We start from the raw sequence: 27,186 nt of genomic DNA on the forward strand, positions 1-27,186 counted from the left end.
ACATTTTATATTGATGTATGTTGAACTTCTTTCGCATCGTTCTGAGCCAACCGTGCAAATTGTAGATGCGATGGAAGTGAGATTTTATTGGCCCTAGACTTGAGATTCGTCATACAGAACCTAACTTGTTGCACTTCTTTGTAAAGAAATACCCTTTGTCATTAGGGATTACATAAATCCATTTCTTTGAGATGTGAGAGATTTTGCCTAAGAAATTCTACTTTTTGCCTGAACAGCTCTGCTAACCTTTTTCATTCCCCTCAACCAAGCTCAACCCCTCCTGGCTTCCATAAAAAAACCCAAGCATGCATCCACATTCCACATTCCGATTTAGAAATATTTAATCTCTGCCACACAAATGCCAAGAATGAAGTCAACTGTAATATCCACCAGGCTGCAGCGCCGCCGTTGTATTTCTGAGACTCCTGTTACACAGTCCCACAGGTTGATTTAAGGGCTTGTAACATTAAGACTCAAAGAACACGTTCCTGTGTTCACATTGTGAGCCTGTCTGGAATTTTGTTTGGACCATTTCAGGTCATGACTGCCAGGGCAAGCCTTTGTGATGGCATGTTTTGTCATGCCTGCCGGGGTCTACACACAGCGAGCTGGCACCCATGTGAATTCATCAGCGATTGCAGTTTTCTGCAATTGTCTGCTGATAAATAGTTTTGTAAATAGTAATGTGTGGCATAGCCTTTAAGGCCCTTTGCTGGCCACAACCAATGCAGGACCAGGGCAACACTCTTACGAACACCGCTTATTTGAGTCCACATGGTTTACAAGGCGGATGGCGATAGTGGAGCCAGAGGCATGGGAAGGGCTCACTATGGCTTGCTTTGGGTCAGAGTGACCTTAATCTGGATTTTTAAAAGTAAATCAGCTTGAGGCGACTGGCTCTCACGCCACTACGCACAGAGAACCCTCTCCTCTTTAACGCTGTCTGGTTATCAATTTGTCACTGGTCAGACAGAGTATACGTGGCAGGGGAAACCCACACTTTATCCCACCCGACTTGTTGTGGTCGCATTCCTATGAGGAGTGAACAGGCAAAAAAAGCTGGATTAAGAACTTTCCCCAGCCTCTGTGCACCCTTGAAAATTTAAAACCCGAGACCTATTGAAAGTGAAAGCATGCACAGTAAATTGTACACTTTACATACACCGTACGTGTTATTCTATAGTACTGTAACGTAGGCATAGGGTTATGCCGCCGTCAATCGATTGACGACCCCCATGATACACGCATCAAATTGTCTAAAACCCGATGTTTACAGTTTGTGGAGATTATAGGAGTTTCAGCACTCTCCACATCTCCCACAGATATTCGGAGTAGTGGTTCATAGGGCCATGGATAGGACTAATTCTACTGTGTGTAATGTACGCAGCATTGATCGTGAATATGCCTAGGCACCTTTTTACCCAGGGAATTTCCACCCAATAGCCTTTTGGCTATGGTGGCAATTGCTATTGCACATTGGTCATAGGATATTTTATGTTGATCGGTCAGCGGACAGGATGTGCTTCCTGAAAAAGAATGGTATGCTCGATTTGTAAAGCACTCATTTATTTTATGGATCTGTTGATTCAGTATTGTATGGTGTGTGTATGTATGCAGGGATTGCTATGAGATTTGATGCACTTGTTTAAGTTCTAACGTCGTTTATTTATAGGGTGAGGGTGGGGGGACTTGCAATTATGAATACAAATATAGTTACAGCATTTGCTCATTTTATCTTTCGATCCATTCATCTCATTTTCAGGAATGTTTCGTTTCTTAAGGGAGGCAATCCTTATTTATGGTTTGGCACTCCACGTTTCACCAAGATAATGTCCTGCGCCTTGGAAGACCCCATGGGATCTTGAATGTCTCCAAAAAGCGGAAGAAAAACAACTCCCATCACGCATATATATTTTTTCGAGAGCTGTTAAGCCACGTCATTTGAGTTGGCAAGTTTGTAGTGCACATGCTGTGCTGATATAACTATGGTACCTTTGTCCACCATTTGTAAATGTGAGTAATTTTTATGGACTCTATAAGAAAACAAACCTGGAGTACAGTATGGAGGTTTTGAGTGTTTTTTAGTGTTTAGTTATAGCTCTGGAATATTTACATGTTCTCCCTGAGCCAGAGCACCATCAGATTATTTCTTCCGACCTCTCACGCGGGCTATTGTAGACTGAATGCTGCGAATATGAAGTGGAATGGAAAAGGCAAGGCCAAAGTAGCTGGGATGAGACCTCCGGATTTGTTTTAGAGCGCGAGTAGACTCAATCGGCGGTCTCTTTTTGTTTGACTTCTTGCTAGACATTTTCACATCCTAGAACATAAAAAGTAGGACGAATGACTGAGTGACTGTTAAATGGATTGAGATTTTCACGTAAAATTTAGTGGCATTGCAATGCACCCAAAAATGCTTGCAGAGACGACACGAAGAACGGGAGTAAAAATAAGCCAGAGCAAGTCTATAAGATTCAGAAGGAAAGAGTGGTTGGACAAAAAATCAGAAGAAGATACAAAAAAATAGAGAAGTAATTGATGTATGTAAAAAAATCAATGACCTATTTTCCAACAATTAAAGACTAACCGCTGCTGACATAGTGTGGTATCTATGCCAATAGTGGTTGTTTTATGGTGTTCATCTCGAGGTTGATGCATGTTCTAACACCAGATGCTTGAAGAAGGTTTTCTTCGTCCCTTGCTCTGCTAGCCCACAGTTTGAGTTTCCGTCCCTCTGAAGTGTGCGCCTACGGTCGGTGGGGGAGTTTTAAGCACTGCCCGGTTTTATTATCACAGAGAGACGGCTGGCCAGGGGTTCATGTGACCCTTGGGATGTTGACGTTGTTACCCTCCCAGACCCATCGCTAATGTTCATTACGCTATAAAATAAATACTAAGTGACGTGTGTATGCTTACTTGCGTGTGTGTTATCGATATGAGTTACATTTGCTTTCCTCGAATTAGGAAATCTCAGAGGATGATGCTGTTCGCAGATGTTTCAGCTTTGTTCGTGTTTGTAAGCGAGTGTTACACTCACACATACAGGCATGGGGAGGCAGAGAGGGTTTGAGGCAGGAAAGACTTTGCATTGTGTCGTGCAATGGTTCCCAGACCTGTGGTCCGTGCAACCAATGGTGGTCCACAAGGCGGTAGGTCTGTGGAAGTCTTGTGGACACTCCAGTTTGGAGTAGTTTTAAGTTTGAAATATTTCGTAAGTGCATGGTGCAGCGCATTTTTCTTGTTTTTGACATCGTTCCACCGAATTAGACTATCTGAGAAGCACTGGTGAAGTGAATTGTACCTGCAGTTGTTAACCAGCATTGTTTCAATCGATGAAGCAATCCTGACTGAATGTCAAAACCACTCCAGACGTTTGCTCGTGCCAACTTTGCTGATAAGATGCACTCCGAAAATGCCATGTGGCTGTGTAAAGTAAAACATATATATTTAATGTGGAGAGACAGTGGGAAGGAGGCTTCACTTATTTTGTTATCTGCACTTGGGTTGTCCCCCCCCACCCCCCCAATTTGATGTTGACAACTAACCGTGGCCTTCCGTCATGCGGCACAAATTGCCCATGCACAGTGGCCATCGTGAGTGTGCAGCCTTGAATGCCTCTCGCACACACACACCGCAAATCTGCTGGCATTGTCCTGCACAATCCCCGAGGTCACGTGACGGGACTCAGCACACGTGCACGCTGGTGTTTTCTTTTCTCCTCTCACCCTTCTGTTTGCGGGGTGAATCTCATTGTTCACCGCTGGAGAGAGAGCTGCCTTTGCCCTCGGTGCCGGCACGCGCAGGCACGTGCGTGTGTGTGTACAGCCATTTTTGTCAATCCACTGCTGGATGAGTGTCTTTCCCCACACCGTGTGGATTACGCTGGATTAGTTCAGGTCGGTGAAGACTTGGAGCATGGACGTTGGAGCACGGTGCAGTACCGTACAACAATGGATTTTGTCGCACTGCCCCCCGCTGATGACAGAGCCCTGCAGTGGCCTATATATCAGTTGTGTGCTTGCTAGTTGTTCATCCAAGCACTTTCTACGCTTCCCATGATTAGCACTTGGAGATAATGACGAGATCGTGTGTATTTTGGGTGATATGATTATGCGCTCATGCGCATGTTGGTAAAAAATTATTCATGTACCAAACAACAATGTAATTCTGCTGAGATTTAGTTTACGGCTTTTTTTCATGGCAGTGTCGTTTTTTACGTTTATTTAAATTCCCTGGCTGTTTGCTGACGCAGCCATGCGTGTGTCACGCACAATAAAAAACAAAACGCAACCACCGAAATTAAATCTCTTGTCACATAGTTGGAAGCTTCTAAGCAGAAAAAATGTACCAGTTCCACTATTGCTGCATTTCCTAACTCTGCCTTCTCATTGAATTGACTGATGATGAATGAGAACATTTTTTTTTACCTTTAGACTACCTAGCTTCTAGCTGTGACCTTTTTCAGAGTTATTTGCTATTTGATGCCCTTTTCACCGGGTGCTGTTGTGATGGGTGGAGGAGAGGCTCCTTATAAGGAGATCTCTGGCTGCCCAGGAGCGAGCTTGGCCTGGCGGTGAAACTGAAATCCTTCCTGTCACTCATGATCTCAAGGTGGTTATGAATGTTTGTATGCGTTTGTAAAGTCAGATTCAAAATGTTTTCTCCGGATTAGCAGTTAATTCGTCTTTCTGTAATTTACTAAAATTAACCACACCTTAATATTTAAATTTGGATTAAACTTATATATTTATAAGTATTTAGCAAAATTTATTTAATTAATGTGTGCATTGCATTAGCAAAATAAATAAATCCGAATGTAATCATGTCTATTTTGGTTGCTATGTGTTGTCTTTGTGACATAATAAGGTTTACATTTCCATGGCAGTGGCCTGTGTACAGTAGCTTGTATTGCTGCTCAGGTATTTAATGGGCAAACCCATGTGACTGGGAGCTGTTTTCAATTAATAAAGATGGCATTTGCGTGAAGCATTTAGAGAGCAGTTTCCATGGAACACACTAAATAATACATTCAATTAATGAGCAGTTGTCCTTTCCCAGAACCAAAAGCACCTACAGTGTGCCCCAGAGGTGACCATGTGCTTACAGAAGCGATTATAACCACATATATATTTGAGCATTTTTAAAACATCCTTACTCTGATGTGAGGAATATAGTGCAATTCAGGTTAATATAGTCGTTTTAAGTTAGAAAAAAAATAATTTGACTGGATGAGTGTCACTGTTAACTGTTCATTAATGAAACCTAATGGCACTTGTTTAAACATTTATATTTTGCATCGGATTAAAACACATGGAAAGGTGTGCCATCGAATGTAAGATATTTTTATTTATTTCTGTCAAACAATTTGGTGAACGTCGTCTTTTGGCGAAGCATTAAAAATAATTTAATGGGGCAGCCAAGGACAATGCCTGCATTATTTTGGTGCCTGCATAAAATAGTTTTGGCTTTCCGAGAGAGCACCCTGCACAAAGAGTTACGTTCTACCCTTATTTTTACCTTAATCTCTTTTTAGAATAATTTATTTTGGTGGGCGAGCTGTGGACCAGGCATCCCTGAGATGTCTGAAAATCCTTGGATTCCCGCTGCCCCAGCCTGCTGAGATACATGTGTATCCCTGTAAAATATTTCATGCCGGACTGCTATATTTCTGCAGGCTTCCTTTGACCCAAGCGGTGGGATGAAAGTCATAATCGAATCGGAGGCTAATGACGCACAGGTGGCTTCTGCCGCCCCCAAAAATATAAAAAGCACATTTATACCATTGAACCTCATTTGCCAGAAAAAAATATGATAATTGTTTTTTACCCTTTTATCTGGCAACAAAACTGACACCTTTTTTACAAGGAGTCATGCTTGCATAGACCACAATACCTGCAGTCATAATGCAAACAAAAAACATAACTCTGATAATGTGCACTGTCCTTGAAGTTGATTGGTCCACACCTGAGACAGCTTTTCTTAGAGCCTAGTCTCACATGGTGTTGGACCAGATGATGCAAAAGGCGTCATCTGTCTTGGGTGTGGACCAATCAACTTCAAGGACAGTGCACATTATCAGAGTTATGTTTTTTGTTTGCATTATGACTGCAGGTATTGTGGTCTATGCAAGCATGACTCCTTGTAAAAAAGGTGTCAGTTTTGTTGCCAGATAGAAGGGTAAAAAACCAATTATCAAACACATTTGTGTCGGTTGGGGGGATGGATCGTCAAGCGCGTTGGAGTGCAACAACCTCTTGCTGTCCCGCAGACCTTGTTTTAAAATGGGGAGATCGTGCCTTGGGCGTGCCATGGCTGCCTGTCCTGTCTGGCCAGAAAGGTTTTTCTCAGAATCCGTACTTGCTTCAAAGAATGCAGAAATATTAATGTATTTGTCAGTGTGCTTTGCAAGTGGTATGTTATGGACTGGCATGGCTGCAGGGTTGTTCTTGGAAGTTGGCATGCATAGCTCGGAGTCTGAGTTACTAACTTAATCCACGAGTCATGAGACCTTTACAAAATATGATTTTTTATAACATATGGACCAATTGTGATTTCCTGTTAAGCAATGCCTTTGAAGTTATTGTTCCAAGTTTAAATGTGTTATTTGTTTAGTGCCTCAACCACCAAAATAAACATCTGTGTTGGAATTGTGACCAGACTTCTTATAAATATGGACTCAACTTTTCACCTTTGCTAAAAACGGATCGGTCCCAAGTTCAATATTATACATGTGGCCTTAATGTTGCCCTTCCTAGTCTGGGTATTTAATATGGTGCATTCCATTTCAGGTGGGGGTGCTGCAGGACTTGACTCAAAAGTTATGGCCAGTTTGGGACCCTTTCGGAAACTGCAATACAGTACCCTGTGTAATCATCACCTAGTGGCTTTGGTTAATAAGTTTACACGTTATCGCAATGTGGTAACAATTTCCTGTAAGGCTACCAAACTTGGGCATGACCAAAAGCAGTGGCTTTATGGCTTCAAATGATAATCCGTAGACGTTATCAGAAGTACAACACCTTAAACTACCAAACTTGGGTAAAAACTGAGCAATCACTATGCGGCGCATGTTAATGTGTTTGCGTCTTTTACGTTTACAATATGACTTGGTTCTGTAGAGTTTGCCAAACTTGGGCAGCACTGAAGTGTCTCAATATTGGGGGTTTTGATTGCCTAAATGCTAATTGGCCGATATAACTGGCACGAGTCCAGTCGTTTAGCCATCTGCATTTATTCCGTTCTGCTCTGCACATCGATCTGCTTGGTTCTCCAGCTGTCGGACACTTTGCCAACAACAGCTGGGAGTATTCACGGGGAGATCTCTTCCGTTGTTATCCAGGTATTGCTCTGTGCATTGCGACAACTTTTAATGTACTAGAAAAAAAGGCCAGTACAGAGGTGTTGAACTTTGAAAATATTCCAGAAGTGTTTTTATATAACAGCTGACTAAGAAAACTACAAGAGCCCATGAGTTTTGAATTGGTCATCGTGAGATGTATTCTATTCTAAATTAAATACACAAAAGCTCTGTTGGTTATTTACTGAGGTGGTCTTCTAATTATCGGCTGCCTGCGAAATTGCAGGCTGTGTGGCACGGGTTGCGAGTGTGGGTTGAAAGTGGACTTCAGCTCTTTTGTTTAAGCGATTTTAAAGGATGCGATTTTATAACCGAGTGCTTTAAGATTGTTAAAATGAGGGTATTGTTTGGGTATTTATTGGATTCACTTGCTTTGTTAAACTGATCGTAAAGTAAACATTTTAATTCTGAGTACCGCGTGCGTGCATATTATGACGCGGAAAAAATTCTGTCTAGACAAAACTACGCTGAGTAAAGCAGGTCGGTACGTGTGTGAGTGCCAAATGTAAATGAGGTAAGCTGGGACACGTGTCGACATGTGCGGTGGTTCAAGGTGTCTTTGCGGACGGGACGTCGAAATGGCAGCAACGCGTTGCTAGGTTTACCGCGTGAACTTGCCTTGAGCCCAGAGGTCGCAAACGGGTTTTGATTCCTTACCCGTACCCGGCCGCACCAGGGTCGCAAATAGGGTACCCGTACCCGTACCCGGCCGGGTACGGGTACCCGTTCCCTACCCGTACCCTACCCGAAATGAGTGACAAACAGTTACTCACCAGTGACTCACGGCCTACCCGTACCCGTACCCGGCCGCACCAGAGTCGCAAACGGCTACCCGTACCCGGCCGGGTATGGGTAGCCGTGTATCGGGTAGGGTACGGGTATCGGGTACCCGGTTGCGACCTCTGCTTGAGCCGATTTACCCAGGTACAGGCACACTCTGGAAATTAAACAATCTCTCGCCCATCGTTGGCGGAGTGCGGTAGCGTGCTCGTAAATGTTCACGTGATATTTTTGGTTGCCACCGAACTCCAAGGCTGGGGGGGGGGGGGGGCCGGGCAACGAAGGCCGAATTAAATAAAAACAGCTCACAGAGTTATAATTATCAGACACGCGGGTGGTGGTGATTGACGCGAGGGTGCTGGCTCTTTGAGGGTTCTCGCCGAGGTGTGATGTGGAAGTTTAGGCGCAAACGATACTCTCTGCAAGGCTGCGTATACGTTGATTTCAGGCGCTTTCACTTTACAGTCGGTTCAGAGCTTTCTATCTCTTCCAACTATATTTATTTATGCGTTTAATCGTGGCATCAAAGATGTTTCTGAACATCATAGTTTTATTCAAGTTCTGTGTTTGGGGAAAAAAAAAATTCGTATCATTGTCATGCACACATTTGCTCAGCCTTGTCTACAATTGTAAAAAGAAAATGTTTTCTTATTTTGGCATTCGTATCCGTTTTGTGGGCTTCTGCGCATGATTCTGTGTGCATCCATGATGGGTATGCTGAATGCGTACAGACATGCGTTTCCCTCCCGCTGCTCTGGTGACTATAGCTTCCCCATGTGTCCCTTAAGCATTATTGGTTATTAAGTCTGGACCCGTCCTCAGGGATGGACTAAAACAACTGAGAAAGATCCCCCGTGAGCCTACAGAGGCTGTTGGAGCAAGTGGTGTTTGCGAACACCTAATGAAGGCTGCACGGCGTATGAGGCGGTGATACGCGCAGCATGGCGATCGGCCCCTTTTTGTTTCCTCAGTGCTGATATTTACACACTGCACCAGGTACTCATTTAAGGTTGAGTTCATCTAGGGCAAGCCCAGGACCTATTCAGATATTCACAATTCAGCGTTGGCCATGAGCGGGAATCGTACTTGGGTCGGCGGGTTCGTAGCATCGTGTATTATGTATGTATGTTGAACTTGTTTTGCACTGTACGTAGCCAACCACGCTGATCGGAGGTGCGTTAACCGCAAGGCTACCACTCCCCACGTTCATCTTCAGGGACACGCACGCACCCCGCCTCTCCACTGGCAGCCACGTCCTTGCGGCGGGAACTAACCGGACGCTCGCTCCTTTTGCAGGACCGATGCTCGGGGACCCAAGCAGCCAGCCCTGGACGAGGTGATGGTTCCACCGCTCCCGTCGGCATAGCGACGCCGCAGCGGGGGTGCGGGGAGGCAGCGCTCGCGCGTCCCGGCCACACAATGGGGGACGTCGCCGGCGAGAAGAACAGCGGAGCGTGCGCGCTCTTCGACCGCTTCGTGCAGGCGGGCACCTGCAAGGGCACGCTGCGCGCCTACCAGGACCTGTGCGAGCTCGTGGACCTCAAGCCCAGTGACTTCAGGACCTTCTACCCCAAGCTCAAGTCAAAGCTCAATTACTGGAAGGCCAAGGGCCTGTGGAGCAAGATCGACAAGCGGGCCGCGCACAAGGACTACAAGAAGGGCAAGCAGTGCAGCAATGTGAAGGTACGCAGAGGGGGGGGGGTTAGATTATGCCCACGTTGGGTGATTGATTTGACATTTGCACCGCGCTCCGCGTGGCTTTCACCTTCCGTGTATTTTTTTTGAACATTTATTTTGTGCGTCTGGTAACAGTGTGTACATTTCTGTGTAGAGCTTGGTGCCCACATTTTTTGGTGGCTACATCGATTTTATACGCCCACTGTGGCGGTTCTCGACATTGTAAATGACAGTTTAGAGTGATTGTATTACTTGCATAGTGGATACATTAATCAAAGGCGAGAAGTCTACAAAACGCACGGCAAACGTTAGCCCCACTGCCCACTCTATCAATGCGGAGTTGATCTAGGGGATAAACCTGAGGCCCTGAGAGAAAACGTGGGGAGAAAACTGCCCCACATGTGACAACCTCACCCTATTGTGTCCAGCTTGTTAGTGTTTCCTTGGAGAATGTGCCTGCAACACCGGTGCATGGCAGCCGATCTGTAACTTAAGACTCGTTTTTTTGAAGGACGGCAAGTTATTATTCAAGCCACACTTTGGTTCATGTAGGTTAAACCCACTGGGTGTAGGCTACAGTACATATCAATGAATGTGAGCTTTTTTTCATTCCAAATTTCACTTCTCATTTAATAAAAAAGATTAGCCTTTTGCCATTTTGTTTCTCCACCCATGTTATTACATTTGTGCTATTGGCACAAGACAGTATCTATTCGGAGTTGAACATCACATTGTGTTCGAGATAGTCCATGGAAAGTGATATTGTATAACTACTTCTGAGATCCTTTTAGGGACCTCATATCGACACTAGGGCCACAGCGCCTTTCCCAGTACCCTGCGGTCCTGATTGGACTCTTCAGCCACCAAAGGTCGCAAAGTGCAACAAACACGACTTCCCCGAGCAGTCCTCGTGGAATACGATGCGACAGTCAACATAAAAAATGTACAGATGATGCCTCGCAAGTCAAGCCGAAGTTATTACATGTCGGTTTAGTTTTATTTTCTATCTTGATACGGTGACTAAGCTGTGACCAATAACTAGCTTGAGCTGAGAACACGGTTTCAGCAGGGGTGGCTGAAACCCAGGTTAGAACCTGCATTGTTACATTTTCTTGTTGATTTTATTCATTTTGTTATCCAGAGGATGACTAGTTAAAAAATGTGAAACCGATTATATATTTTTTCTACATGCTGTGCAAATTAGCAGCATAACTGTGTTGGCATGCAGCCCGAGGTGATATGAAGGTTTGCTTGCATATGACGTACAGCGCTCTGAGACATGAAAGCATAATTTTGGCTTCAATCCTCTTGTATCATGTGACCACAGATACGTGTGAAGCAATGTCTCATGCAGTGATGTATAAGCATTGCTTTGCAAACTGCACAAGTAAAACACCTCCTACGACAACTAACTGCGATTAATTGATGTGACAATAATCTTAAATTGTCCTACAATCGTGTACAGGATCCTGCGAATAATACTTCCAAGTTGTGCTTAATAAGGGGAAGATTTAGTGGTGTGCTATTATTTATACACCCGCATGACTAACTGTGTGTATGGATATTTTCAATATTATATAACAATTTCTTGATGTGTCAACCTAAGTTTGTTTTAACCATTACATGTATACTCTGGTTCTTTCAGGTAAAGTCACGTGGGTGAAATAAAAAAATAGAAATAACTAAATTAAATCATTACATGTAGGCTAGAGTTTGAGATGCAGATGTTCTTTTATAACCGTACAAATTGGCTCATATCTCCCATTAGACATGAAGTTAATGAAGATAATAAAAAGTAGCACTACTCAATGATTCTTCTTGGTTCTTTCGGTAAAGTCACGTAGAATGGAAATAATAAAAATTAAACATAATAAAATAATTCTCACAACGTTTCGGCCACAACGCAAGCAGCCGTCCTCAGGTGAAGACCAGGTCTGTCGGGGAGACAGCGTCTGACGCTGTCTCCCCGACTTTACCGAAAGAACCAAGAAGATGAATCCCTGCAGTCACGAAAGCTTTAAATCGAAATTTACTCAATGATTTTTACCCATTTTAAACATTCTCAGAATATTCTTCCTCCTGGACAATTTCTCACCAATGAAAATGATTGGCAAGAGAAGGGACGAGTTCACTTGATTTGTGCAGTTTTTTATGTGTTTTTGTTTCTCTAATGTCCCAGCCAATTTTGGTTAATGTAGCTTTAATTTATGACATACAACGTACTTTAAAGTAGACGACATCATCTATCTATTTGCAGCACCTGGCATTTATAAAAATAGTGAGCAGTGGACGGCACCAAAGAGCCGAGCGGAACTCGCACACATGGCTCGCTTCAAAGTATATTTATTTATATCCTCAGTGTTTTAAGCCTCCTCCCCCTAGATCTAATTAAGCGGATTGGAAATGCTGAGAGATTCATCGGCGCAGCCAACAGGGACGCGCGTAGTCAGCAGCTTAAAGCGTTACTTGGAAGACCAGAGGTGTTAATGGGAATTCTTCCCTTCAGCACTTCTGCCCCTATTTCCCAGCTTGTAAGCGTGAAATATCAAAGGTCCAGTGGTGACAGATGTTGGCAGAAGGTGACACGGCTAAATTAGTGACGGCTATTCTCGGCGTTGCCGAAAAGAGAAGAGGTAGTTTGACCTGACTTGCCCGGTCAACCCAGGAAGAGGTTCCTTCCCTGGGTCATAGCTGAATAGAGCCAGGCACTCTGGCCAGAATGATTTCCATAAAATAAATGTTAATGAGAAAATAACACCCGGTATGTTGTGAACGGGTGGAGATACTCTATTCTGTTTTTCATGAAGAAGCATTCTGTAATTTAAACGACTAATGTTACGGCCATTAGAGTTACAATTACTGGAGCAAATCGATGCCAAAAATACATGTGTAATGTAATTTACAATAATAGGGAGATATGTGACAGTGTAACAACTGCAATATACCAATTTAGCAAATGTATCTGTAATTGGGAGAGATTAACAGGTCAATAGATTTTGAGATATTTTATCAGAGTGGTTCCACACCTGTTGTTGAATGAAAGTGTTCAAACAAAAACAAATTTTAATTGCCAACACCAAACCATAATAATGAATACAAAATCGTGAATGTAACGCTATTTAAAGGGGGACAGTTCTCAATTTACAATGCGGCCGCTGCAATTCTGCACCGCGCCCGCGCTTGCGCGTCTGCTGCTCTTGCACGGGCCGTGGAAGTGTTCCAAACGTGACCGGCTCCCCCCCCCACCCCCCCTGCTGATGGGAGCTGTCACCCCAATTATTTATAGAAATGCCGTGGAATCTGTAATGACCACTGCGATTGGGAGGGGCTGGTCGGATTACGTGAAGTTGGATAATCGCCCGTAAACACAGCAGCCCATTAGTCCAGATGCTCATGGGGACCCCCCCCCCCCACTTACATCCACCTAGTTGACACGAGGAGCGTTTCAAAACACTCTTCACGACGACGCGATATCGCTGTAATTGTGGCGTTATTTGGACATTCACGCGGCGGTAACTCTGACTCGGCATGGGAGCGTGGTGCTGTAATTTGTGTTTGGCCGAAATGACACACAAGGGAGGGGGGGGCAGTGTGCGTGAGAGTGTGGCCGCTGCGGAGACGGAGCGATTGAAATCGCCTCTCGTACCGGTGTTCGGTGGATTGTTACTGTACAGGACGGCGAGGCATACAGAGGGCATAATCGGATTGATCATAGCTGATGAAATGCCGCTTGGCAAGGTTAATGCTTAATAGTCATTCTTCTGGAATGTCATGCGCGTGTGTGTGCGTGTGCTAAGTTTCAAGTTTGGTTTTCACGAACTGACACGTGATTTCGATGTCGGTCAAGCTGAATGATCGACACAGGTGTTCGCTGCAACAGAAAGGCTGACAGTTTAGCAACCAGAGGTGGTGTGCGTTTGCTGCTGTTCTATCGGATGCGTTCTTACATGTTGAAGATTGGCTTTTAGGTGCGCTCAGCTTCACCACTCTACTGCAGATATTGGCGTTTCCTTTAAAGAGCTGAATGCTTAATTGGTAAAGCATATCTCATGTGAGTCTGATTCGAGTTGTTAAGCAGGCGGCTAATTTACAGTTTAGCCTCAGGGGGTTACATTGACTGTTAATGTAAAAAATACGTGTAGATTGCTGGGTGCATGTGGCAAATGTAACCTTCATTGCAGATGTGACATTTGATTCACAGGAATGTCAAGTCACGTAATCCTCCCACTGCATGTTTGGAAATGCAACAGTTTTAATTCGACCAAAAAATGGGAGCATATACTCGCTTGCAATACTGTAAATTTGATCGTTAACCATAAGTCACTCAAATGTGTTCATTTTGAGAGGTTCCTTTCAGAAAATCTGTAAATAATATTATTTGATGGGTCTTTTAGTTTGATGTTTATTAAGTTTAGAAACCCAATAACGTTTGAACAAATAATACGTTGATAAACATGCGTGTTTTTGCATTGTTATCCTACCCATAAGCTATATGCCGCGAAACACTTCCACAAGACCGATGTTCTAGGTGAACATTTTACAGATTTAGGATGAATTTGTGTCTGCTGGAGACAACTTCCTGTTACTTAATTTAACTGCGGATCAGAGGAGGAATCTGCTGTGCCTCTCCTTTAATGTGTGTCCTTGCATGCCCGCAATAGGTTGACTTTTTAGCACCTGCTCTGACCCCTTCTGAGTGCGGAGGCGTTTATGCTCAGATTAACATGGATAAGAGGATGGATTTGCCAGACAAACTCCACTTATCGGCGGCAGAGAAAAAAAAACCCACTGGAATTTTTTTTTTCATGGCTTGGTTTGTGGCCACAAATTACAGGAATATCAGATCACAGATGAGATTCCATTTAAGGTAATCCCTTTACAAACATAATGTAATTCTTGAGTGTTGCTCTTGAGCAAGGGTGGTGTCTGTACCCAGCCCAGGGTCCCGCTGCTATGTGAAGGCGGGTTTACCATCCACGTGCACAATTAGACACCATTTTGCCTCCACTGAGAACTTCGTTCCAGTGAAATTTGTCCAAGTCGAGGTCTAACTTCACGAGGCTGCTGTTTTGTCCGGCGAACATGCTGAAATTCACAGATGTCACAGCCTAGTACACTTTGTGTTTTCCCTGATGATATTTCACTCTCATGGCTGCTAACTAGAACCTATTGGGTGAAAACATTCCATTAAACATTTCTTTAGCCGTTTGTTTACTGTCGATGCCATTAAACTACATTGTGCCCTGGGACGTAGAGGGATGAGTCGCTCTCAAATAAATATATATACTTCTCTGTATACCACTTGTGAAACACCATACCACTTGTGTTTTGGGCCCCACTCACCTCTTTCGAGATGATATCGTATTTTTAACAACAGCACAGTGAACGGCAGGATTACACACGCACCACTTGCGCACGGCTTGCGCTGTTTTAAACACTCAACAGTGTATCGGCAGCATCTCCCGTGATGCTGCCGGTAATGGGCACAAACAACGCTTGAATGAAGGCGTTTGCGGTTCCACGCCTTGAGGAGGGGGGGGGGGCGCCCTTTGAAACGTGGCCCAGCACGAGGCAGCACCACTCCTTGGTGCCCTTTTGAACGGCGCGTGCTCACCGCCCAGCCGTCAAGCGACTGGCCCTCCACCACCGGACAGGCAGAGAACCTATTGATTTTGGACAAGCTAGCATCTGAAGAATAAGATGCCAGGAGTCGCTAATGGTAACACGAGCTGTGCGGCCGCGATGAAAGCCACACTGGATGCTGCACCGGGCGAGTTTTAGGACCCTTCTATTGATTTTTCTGACGGCCACTCAGGGCGTCGCAGGGCATTTACGTATAATTGACATTGTGCTCATGGCAAGGATCACGTCATTTTGCGCAGATAATGTTGCACCTGCCAAAAGTTTATTAGATTCATCATTGGCTGAACACATCTTAATACATAGATGGACTGTAGAGCTTGGGTGATTGGTGGTGCTGGCTCACCGACCCGGCTGTCTCCTTGCTTTGTCTATGAGTTCTCAGGGAGATTGAGATGCAATTTGCATGATCCGACGCTATTTAAAATACAAATATAATTTATAGATGACGTCACATGAAGCGAGTTACCAAATGATCGGTTTGCGTTGGAACAAGAGGAATGGTAGATGGAGTTAGCCCGAGGCGAACTTGAATGATTGACTTTCTGGTTAAGCACTCTAATACTGTACCCATTGACTTATCGGGCTGTGGAGCACTCGGGTAGCGATGCCTCGTTTCATCGAGTAACACCGGTTATTACCCTCTCGATGCGTGGAATCGAATCGTGCACGTGAGAATCAGTTATTTATAATTCATGCGTTTTATGTTGTGGGTTCACGTGACCGCAGATGCTGCTCGGGACACTGCATGCACCACAATATTAGAAACAAAAAAAAAATCGATTGTTGAATCGAATCCTGAGCCTAAAATCATGGCAGTTCATGAATTCACAAGAGGGTGAAATGGTACATGTCTGGTGTATAGTAAAATTATAATTAAAAGCACAAGGTCTCTACACTTCTTGCATTGGTGAAGAACTCGTGCTGTAGATGTCCGCATTGTAATTTCGAGTAATTACAAGTCCACACAGCTCGGGGAAACCCATGTTCAGGCAAATCTATGAAGGGACTTTGTTATATTACCGGCCTGCACGCTTGCTTACCTACGTGTTCGCAAGGCCGCCCAGTTGGCAGCGTTAACCGTTTATACGAACGGGGGTGGGGAGGGGGTGGGGAGGGGGTGGGGAGGGGGTGGGGAGGGGGTGGGGCGTGTTTGATTTCTCGAAAGTTGTTGCTTGTTTTTTTTAGGTTTCATAATGTGGCTTTGTTGCGGTATTCTTTTGCTAGGAAACATCTGAGCCACAGTCGGAGTGTATGGATATTACTGGATGCCGGGGAGGAAGTCTGTGGCTTTCCCAGGGTGACAGTTTTCAATAACAAACGACGAATGGCCATTGGTGCTTTCTAGCATCCAGGCTGCCAAGATATATCAGCAGCGCTGCTTTTGTTATTTTGGGCAGTGGTATGTGTAAACGTTGTATGAAAAATAAGGCCGTATTGAGGCCCGATTGCCAGGTTAGGATGCACGTTAATAGGCAAACATTTGTGAGGGCCTTTACATTTTAAGACGCCACCAGCTGAGCTGCTGCTTTAACCAACGATATGATATGTTATGTAAACATTCTGCGTAATTCTCCTGATTCTTGCAGCCATCTAATGAAATACACCACCACTGGGAAGTACTGATTTTGACAATGGAATTCTGATTCTATGGCTTATTTAAGTAATGTAAAATTGATGCCCATCTCATAAGTAATACAATTATTAATTGCACCATATTAAGTTGAGGGTCCCATTATAATGTGTGCCGTGATTGGATATTATTTTTTTGCTTGAGAAACGTTTTTTGATAGCCCTTCCCATGACCCACTTTTACATTTTTCGCCAGATCGTCTTATTTTCATATCCTCCAGCACTTTCTTGATTTAATCACGTTGTTGATGACAATAGACCCTTTCAGAATGGTGACCCAGAATGCTTTGTGCATTTTGGCTCAATCCCTGCCGTTTTATGGGCCACCGTCACAAAAAAAGCTCTTGTCGGCTGTCTCGGCACGACGTTTTCGTCCAAATCAAGGCCACCCCATGTCGAGGAGGAGGAGACCATGCCCGATGTGTTTGTGGACTGGGGGGGGGGGGGGGGGGCACATAGACGCTGGCCGCCATCTTGCGTTCTTTGGCTAATTGATGGTGGGACGCTGGCACGTCGATGCTCCGCGTTGGCCCCAGGACACGACGGTGTCGTTGTTGGCGAGCTCCCCAGGGTGGATGGCTTTCTGTCTCCACAGGCGTCTCCTGGACTCGGTGGCACCAACTATATTTTGTCATGTGAACGTTGAAATGCCTTGAGCCTTGGCTTAAACGTTTGGTTTCGCACGTTTTGTTTACTCGTGCAATATTATTGATGCTTAATATTTAAAAAAAATTATTGTTAGCTTATGTCGTTGGCTGTTACAAGCTTTGTCTAAACAAAATCATGTACTTTGGATTTATATTGCGTCTCCTATCACAGTAGTTATACAATGGGGCAGATCTTTTTAAATCCCCCCGCCCCTCTCCCCCCACCACGTCTGTCCACCCATCAGTGTAAATGGTTACACCACAACTAGTCGATCGGCAGGCTGCGTGCGGTGGGGTAAAGTGTGGGTACTCGCACCTCTTATTCTAATACGCGGGTTTAACGACACTTTTTATTTACGTGATCTAAACAAAAAAAACTGTATTATGGATGATATTGGTCGCGAAAACCTTCGTGTTAAACTGAGTGTTTTTGAACGTGGGAAACAAAAAACGGAGAGTGCTTGGAGAAAACCCACACATACCCAAGGGATAACATCAGGGACAAACACCACGCAAATCTGTGTATAACCTTCTTGCTTTCCTGCCTCCTACAGACAGTTGACTGCCTCTTTTGGGATGGGTGTCATTTTCACACTATCTCAGCAGGAGTCACCAACCCCAACTACAAATCGCTCGACTATCGGCTTTCACCACCACACCAGGCAACCTTTACATCGATATATTCGTCACATATCTTCCCATGTGTTTTTTGTACATTTTAAGTGCTCATTCAATATGCTTCCATGTCACGATGTTCAAAACTGTATTGCTTTGAGCAGTGAAACTCGAGAGAGTAAAAGTGGATAATTTTTATTCTTAGGTTTTTTCGGTAGAGTCACGTAAAAAAACCTAAGAATATGAATCCTTGCAGTCACGAAAGCTTCAAATATAGAATCAAGTGGATAATTTTGATGAACCCACGCATTTACAGTTGGGGAACGCCTGAGTTGTAAGCAGGAAGGCATTCCTCATTAATGCACGGTCGTATGTCAACACTAATCGAAAAATGTGTTTTTTTTCTTGCGTAGCCGGGTGAAGCATTGGACTAAGCTTTGGCTGACTACTTTCCACTGGAGACGGTGTATAAATACTGATTGCTGACAATAAAGCATCGCCCTGGTCTCGTTTACTCATTGAGCAGTATTTACAGGCACTGCTTTTTTGTGTGGGTGGTGTGTGTGTGTGTATGCGGGGCATTGAGGACCGGCTGCCAAACCTTAATTCTCATGCTACGATGAGCCCTTTGTCTACTGGGTGCACTGCTCCCTCGTTCGGCTTAATCCCGGTTCTCATCACCACATCAGTGGGACGCTCACAACATTATTAATCACAGCAGTGCTGATTTTCATATTAATAGCAGACATAAAACCAATTTTTATTTCGCTGTTTTTTAATATTTTAATAAATGCTGCATTCATTTTTTACCGTAGTTACATTATTACGCCAAAGGTTTTTGTGATTGAAATAGAGGTCATCGTGTGTGCAATATAGTTTTCATAATTAAACAATACCATGGTTCGACTGAAACCATCATTTTCAGCCACTGAAAGGATTGTGTTTTTTTACCACAATTATAATCTGATATGAATCAACCAAATTCAGATTTATTTTTTAGGGTAACGTAATTATTCTACCCACAGTACTTTGCAAAACCCCTATATGGTGGCTGCTGCCTGGAAATTCTTTGTTAGGCAGCATTATGAAATTGTATATTAAATTTCGATTGGAAATTTAATTTTCCATTCCATTGTGCGCATGTTCCAGCAAAACCCCACATCCATTTGCTTCAGCAACATCTAATAATCTGTAGTTTGTGGACGTGATTGCCTGGACTGATTGATTTTACATGGTACAGTTGGAATAGTGCTTTCCGCCTACCTTTGACACCGCTAACTTTTTCCACATCTCCTCTTACGGAGCTTTACCCGAGAGCCGAGACTTCTCTTTTACGACGCATCAATTGAATACGGTGTAATCACCAATGGCGCTGAAGTAATAGTTGGCGCTTAAAAAAACGCTGCCTTCATACTCGCTCATTTTTTGCGCACTCGTGATTTTATTCGGCAGCGCTACGTGAATTGTTACGTTTTCCTAAAAGTACTGTACTAGGTAATTGCTTATTTATTTTACTTACAAAATTTATGGGGGACTTTAGCAGGTATCATTGGAGGCTGCTGTTTCCTGTTAAACCCATCTCTGGCAAGGTTCCATCGGTCTGACCGCCGAGATAGTCTCTGGAAAACAGACGTCATGTCCTACCATGGCCAAGTTGGCGCCAGGCTTGCGTGGCACGCCATGCCGCAAGCAACATCTGCTGACCTTTTCCTCCCCTGGATACAGGTCTACTTGAAAAAGAAAAAAAATATGAAAGCAGTGTAAAATAAAATAATAATACCCACACCTAAAAAACCCCTCCATCTCTTCGGTGTCCGGTTGGCCGATTGGTGCAAAAATTTAGCCCATATTTTATTGAACAACACATGGTGTAAACATAGCTTTATTTTCCCTTCATTCGCCGTTACAGTAGCTGAGGCTTGCAGATGAAAGCGGCACTTTTGCATCGTTCACGCTATTTAGGTACTGTAGATGCATTCATTTTTTTGCCAATTGCGGGTTTTTTTTCACGGCGAATAGCTCCATTAAGTTAATTGAATGTCATTAGAGGAATGCACTGGATGTTTACGCATGGCAAATTATGCCCGATTGCAGCTGTGCTGAATGGTGGACGCCATATTTGTTCTCCTTTTACAGTGAAGCTCTTACCCTTGCCATATTACCCTCGACTCCTGTTAGCTCAGATCACAGGAAACCCCAGTCATCTGGGTGTTTTCATTTCACAGATAAGACTTTTTTTTAGGCGAAGCATGCTTGAGCCTGGATTCTGCTGGGACGGATGATCACTATGCTCCCTAAGACGTGATAGGTTGCTTGCAGGCCTGCTACCAAGTGATCAGCAGAGGATCGGAGCAGCAAAATAAATAGTCGTACCGTACTTCTATACCCTAATGCTCCCCGCTTTTATCAATCCGCACTGACCAGCAAGTGCGAAGGATGGTCCCATTACCCCCCGCGACCCGTTTGACATTGGATTGACAATAGTACACACGCAAGAGGTGTTGCACGACAAATACTTTTATCTTGAGAGCAGTTGTATTACGGAGAAGGCGAGTGACCTGGAAATAGCGGAAAATGAATCCTTTCACTGCATCTCGTGGGGTCTGCGGCCACCTGGAAACACTCGGATCCTTCCGTGTTGCCTTGGAATCGAAAGCCTGCTTCGTGTCCTCAATTTTACCAGGCGCCTTTTCTGTTGACCTTGTGTGCGTGTGTGTTTTTCTCTCTCTCATCCACCGGCACACAGATGTCTATTTTTCTGAATGCTTATTTAAGAAGTATGAATAATATTTATCGAAAACCAAAGTGCAGTGCAGTCATTTCGGTTATTTCTTGTTTATTGTTTTTGAATATAACCGTGACACTAGTAACTGTAGTTTTTTTTTTAAGTCTGGGGCTGTATGTAATGCTGTTCGTGTACAGATTAAACCACAGGAGGGGAATGAATTTTGTTGAAAGAATTATTTTAGTGTGGGATTGAATCGTAATATAAATAAGTACTGTATTGCTCCGACAGCTATAACGTCAAGATAATTACTTCTGCCTTTTAGTTTGCAATGTTGCATATCACGTGCAACTTAACACTCCATGATTAATATATGTTTTGATTTTCCATCATGAATTTTACGAAGTAAATTAGATATTTTTTAAATAAATATATTTCTTCAGAAGCCATGTGATAAGTGCATTCAATTGCGTAAGAGTCAATGTTTTTCCAATTTGTATATTTTATCTAAGTGCATCAACCACTAGAGGTGCAAATGTTCACTGCAATGTTAGAAAAAAAATATTGAGTTTAATTGTGACGGTAAAATAATTCAATAACCGGGTGGATGAAGCAATCCATTTATGTATGAACTTCTTTCGCAGCATTCTTAGCCATGTGTCCTACGTTGTTCACTTTTCGATATCGAGTGTAAACGTTTGTGTGCACAAGGAAATGATGAATTCTAAATGACCTCAAGTTGACAAGGAAAGAACTGGCACGCACATTCAAAAAAATATTTCTACCCCCGGACATATTTCTCACAAAATTGTGCAAAATTCCCTTTAGGAATATTGAATTTTTGTTTTTCTCACAACCGTGGAGATATATGGTATATAATGAAATACACCATGTAATAAATATTTTCCCGCCGTTCGTTAATAGTGTGTTTGATAAAGAAGGGGGGAGGGGGTGTTGTTGTGGGGGAAGAGGGCGGGGAGTATCACTGGGTCAGATACCACTTGACATTGTTAGTCATGTACGGGACGCTAACTTGATTTGCTTGTTTTCAAAGTGCAGTGCGCTAACCACTCCGCCACCCCCTTTGAATAAATCGTGCATGTTTTTGCGTGCAACGGAGTGATCAAGCCCTTGCATCTACATCGATAGACTATGCACACCAAGTGTAGAGAAACATACTGTTTCCATAATGCACAAAGTGAGCATCTAAACACAGCCTGCATTTAACATCTCAGATATCTTTGTGACATTGGACCAATATTGGGCAACGTAGAATGAGCCACGCCGAGATGCCAGTGGTGTACATCTGTAATGCATGGTAAATAAAATACACTGCCTATTAATCTGACGTCAAGGGTAATATATAATCCCATAAGGTCGAGGTCATGTGGATTGATGACTGTGCGTGCTGTTGCCCCTTGTCACCCTCCCCTACCCGTAGTGTCTGATAATCGGCGCTGGGCCTTGTGGCCTGCGCTCGGCCATCGAGCTGGCCTTGCTGGGGGCCAAGGTGGTGGTCGTTGAGAAGCGAGATGCCTTCTCCCGCAACAACGTGCTGCATCTGTGGCCCTACACCATCCACGACCTCAAGGCTCTCGGCGCCAAGAAGTTCCACGGCAAATTTTGCGCCGGTGCCATCGATCACATCAGTAAGTGGCACACTGCGTGCGACCCAACACGCTACTTTTAACTCCACGTGATTATAGGAAGGTTGTAACCTTGGCAGGCTTCTCAGGATTTATCTGAGTTTGTTCTCACTTAAACGCCCAAACCTGCTGGGCTGTGATATGTGCGGGTTTATAACAGCACCTCAAATGGCTTCCTGACTGTGCAGCTCTGTGAGTGCTGTCCTGTCAAATGTGTGTTTTCTGAGCACTCCGGTTTCCTCCTACACGTTAAAATAATTCCTTAAAAGGCAATGACTGAACACCGATGTAAGACCCTCTGGTAAAACATTAATTTTGTCCCTATGGGACTCTCTCGGAAAAATAAATTACATCATTGTGGCATTACGGTATTTAAATTAGTGCCCCTGCTCACTAGATTGTCCGCCTGATTTTTTTGTGAAACTGATGACCATTGGAGACTACGAACCCGATGAAAAATAAATGACATTATTGTGGCATTACGGTATTTAAATTAGTGGCCCTGCTCACGAGATTGTCTGATGACCATTCGAGACGACTAACCCGATGATTCTAGTGTCTCATGTCTGTCTATAAATGCCTTGAATATCAAAATGCTGTTTAACTGACAATTATCATTCATAATGATTCCTTAAGGCAGGAGTCAAGTATGATGGTGATGGCCCATCGGCTAGTCTGCAGTGCTGAGGTTTGCCTGGTTTACTGTTATTGAAGGCACAGTGGAAGCGTAGTGCACTTTTATAATTGTCTGCAAAACCATACTCGTTTTCCCCTGGAGGCCAGTGTGCAAAGGAACAAATGTCAAGGGAGTATCGAGCGATTGTGTTAAATATGCTCCTCCAAGCCTCCTTAGAGAGCCTCTCGGTCTGAAATGCAACAAATCTTTGCCAGCGCAAATGTTTACTGTCTTTCTGTTACCACATTATAATATTAATTCCGATTTATAATGCGCATTACATTTTCGATCACAATGCACAATGCATGGAAAGCAGGAAACAAAACCGGAACCAGGGTAATCGACCAAACTAAAGAGGGAAGGCCACTTTAAAGATATGGGTTTTCAAAGCAGACTTAAATATATCTCCCGTCTGATTTCCTGATTTCAAGTGGCAAGGCGTTCCATAGCTTGGGTGCCATGCTAACAAAAGCCCGATCACCAAAAGAGCATCAGCTAGACCTGGGAGTGCTTAGCAGTTAGAGATGGGAAGATCTTAAGGACCTTGATGGAATTTATAAATGTATTACTTTATGCACGTAATGGGATATTACGCAGTTTTTTCCCACTCCCGTGCATTTTACAGTAATTTATGATGGTGAAACAATAATTTGTCTCGCGATTCGTAATCATTACAACCCATTCACTGTGCACGCATTTCGTCATGTCATATGTTGGTAGCTAAGCAGTGATGAGCCTGGCAACTATGGATGGGAGGCTGCCTGAGAATATCCAGGTATTGTAGGCTTAGGCTGCAAGGTAGCTGAAAGATGGTACGACGGCAATTAATCCTTGAATCTATCCTTAGAGGGATTTTGAGTATTTTCCCTTTGTATGAGTTGTTTCCAGGGCCTCGGGCTTCCACCCACACACAAAACTCGCATTAATGGAACTGTCCATAAATCCCAAGGCAGAGATCTTCGTGAAAGTTCTGGGAAATCAGTGCGACCTATCTGGGTAAATAAAGGGCATTGTTGTTATAGTTATAAACAATAACCCCACTGCCTTGCGCTCAAGAAAGTGTGCACACTGAGTATTTGATGTCAGTTTGGCCCATGTTAATTCTACACTCTGATGCCAACTGCCACATGGCAGCCTGTCATGTCCTCGGCAACCTTCGCCCAAATCTCTCAGCAACTGTAATTAAGACATGGTGATTACTTGATAATCAGAATGAGTTAGTATAGGCCATCAATCAGTTGCGTGCTTTTCTTTATTTTCTTTTCAATCACTTTCATATTGGCACATGACTGAGGTGTGTATTTGTGCCTGGTGTGAAAAACAACTCTGGAGTATAGGGTCATGTGGCTGTTTGTGACAAAAGCTCGCGTCTACTGCAATAATTTTTGTAGCACTGCCAGCTGGAGGACCGCGTTTATTCAATTACATTGTTGTGTTTTCACCCGCAAATGTATGATTTGCCACTAGGCAAATTCCAAAATGATGCCAAGATTCATGTGCAATGATAGTGCGACAGATAATGTTTCTCCGCAAGTACAAAAAAAATAGCCTCGCACAGAATCCCTTCATTTTTCACGCCAAGTTTTCTGCAGGAATTTGTGACACGGATGTCTGTGCTTGCGCTGCAAATTTCTGAGGCATCTTGGGACATTGGTCGGGTGATAGCGAAGCGTAGAAATGAGCTTTCAGCATTCCACCAGCTGCGGCTGACTGCCATGGTCACAAGTCCAAGGGATGACTGTAAATTATGTCTATGCGGTGGTGTTTGAACCGATTTGTATATAAAGTTGGACATTTGCAACCAATGAATGGGCCGAGTGTGCAGCCGTTGTTGTTGAGCTCTGCTGCGGAGCGATTGTTACTGAAGGGAGAAGTATTCGTCGGTCTTCTTGGGAAACGCGTGCTGATTTGTGTTGCGCTGCATTTTAACCTCCTTGGCGGAGCGACCGTTGAGCAGGAACAGTGGTGCACTGTCGTGCAGCCAAAACGGCGCACTGGAAATTCAGAAGTTGCATACACGCACGGCTCGCAAATCTGCCTTCGCCTCTGCCGAGACGAACCAGAATGCGCTAATTTACAAACTCATATATTCTTTGAGCTCCATGTGAAATTCGCATTGGTATTGAAAACTATCCATACCAAGCCTTGCTGCACATTTGAGTTAATCGCATAAGATTTTCTTTCACTCCACTGCGATGGTGCATTGAGGTGCAAGTGTCTGTTTATTCATCTTGCTATTTCATATTTACATTAGGCCTGTAATGATTGAACCCGCCCTTTATGATCTATTGTGAGGAATGTAGAGGCATCTTGTGGCAATAGGGATAACATTAACCCATCACATACAACCATTACAAATTGAAAATACAACATCCTTCCACACTCTATTTGCAGCATGTATCGTGAGCGTAATAATTAAATTACAATCACGTAATTTGTGCAACATTACACAATTGGTATTGGCATTATTTACTTGTTTTCGTAAAGACTTGCTAAATATGGTCATTGATGTATAGAAGTAACCACGGTTCGGATAATATTCTCCAAATAAAGGACACTGGTCGTCTGACGCATGAATGCTTGCAAACTGACGAGGGCAAATCCATTTCCCAGAGGGCAGAGATCGTGAGGCAAAGGGCAGGGCATGGCACAAGACCCGCGGACCTGTGGCAGAGACAGCAGCTTCTCTCACAAAGCCCAGTTGTTGAACTCTTAAAGACCGTGCACTGATGATGAAAGTTTATTGTGAATTCATCAGCATTATCTTCATAGCCGTCAATGTGACTTCATTCGACGCAGGAGGTGTACCACGACTACGTTTTATTTTGAGCCTGCTCATGCCACCTCTTGAAGAAATTAAAGGATCGATGAATAGGGCCACCCAATGCCCAGAATGCACGAATTTTATTACTTTACTGATGATGACTTGCAGAACATTTTGTGTACTATTGTAACAGACCATTGGCCGGACCAAGTAAATGTGCTTCATGGCTACGTTTAGTCATCGGTTTATTTAAGTTGTATTGCAAACTTGGCCACTTGGACTCTGTGTCCATGTGGCATTTATTGCAACCAAGCTCGTGGTGATATCATAGTTACTTCATTGTGAAATTGTGACTCTTAGGGCGTGATGCGTGGGTGGTTAAATCAAATGACCCTTATACTGAAGTGTAAGTATGTGTCAGATACATACTTGGGGTTGTGATTGGGAATACTTTGTCGAAATGATGGTGTAGGTGCTGGCGGTGCCATGAATTGCAAAACAGGGCCCTGTTTGCGCACAAATATGATTGTGAAGGTTGATTAATCCCTCGCAAATACATTAACGAATTATGGTCAATTTGACATCAGCTGATCTTGTTACATCTTCTGTTCACTATGAGATCTCTTTGTCAGTTTAGTACCAGTTTAAAAGGGTAAAAACCTACTACTATATATTGCCACTGGTAAAAGAGATATCATAGTGTAAATGCTTACCCCGAGCTCTCAATACTCTGATATTGCACTGTGTTTGAGTTGTACGCCTTCTGGTGTCATCTGGTCCAACACCAATGGGGACTAGGCTCTAAATAAAGCTGTCTCGGGTGTGGACCAATCAACTTCAAGGACAGTGCATATTATTATCATTATCAGAGTTGCTTCTTTTTGTTTGCTTTTTTGACTACTTGTGTTGTGGTTATTGCAAACATGATGCCTTGAATAAAGGTGTCAGTTTTGTACCAGTTTAAAAGGGTAAAAACCTACTACTACATCTTCTGTTCTTATTGACGCTTTTGCTTGGCACCAAGATC

At 43.7% G+C, this 27,186-nt stretch overlaps 1 protein-coding gene across 18 annotated transcripts in view; it reads left to right on the top strand.

Annotated features, from left to right (window-relative positions):
* MICAL3 (microtubule associated monooxygenase, calponin and LIM domain containing 3) overlaps window positions 1–27,186 on the top strand; it is a 136,016-nt gene that overhangs the window by 15,355 nt on the left and 93,475 nt on the right. For all 18 annotated transcript variants that reach the window (XM_061564540.1, XM_061564541.1, XM_061564539.1 and 15 more), the window contains exons 2-3: window positions 9,434–9,820; window positions 22,515–22,722. In XM_061564540.1, the coding sequence (XP_061420524.1) occupies window positions 9,557–9,820; window positions 22,515–22,722 (472 nt within the window). In that variant the 5' untranslated portion in view covers window positions 9,434–9,556. The remainder of the gene's footprint in view (window positions 1–9,433; window positions 9,821–22,514; window positions 22,723–27,186) is intronic.

The sequence above is a fragment of the Lethenteron reissneri genome, chromosome 33, assembly GCF_015708825.2.
Source record: "Lethenteron reissneri isolate LAM-NWPU_2019-01 chromosome 33, ASM1570882v1, whole genome shotgun sequence".
Classification (NCBI taxonomy): Eukaryota; Metazoa; Chordata; class Hyperoartia; order Petromyzontiformes; family Petromyzontidae; genus Lethenteron; species Lethenteron reissneri.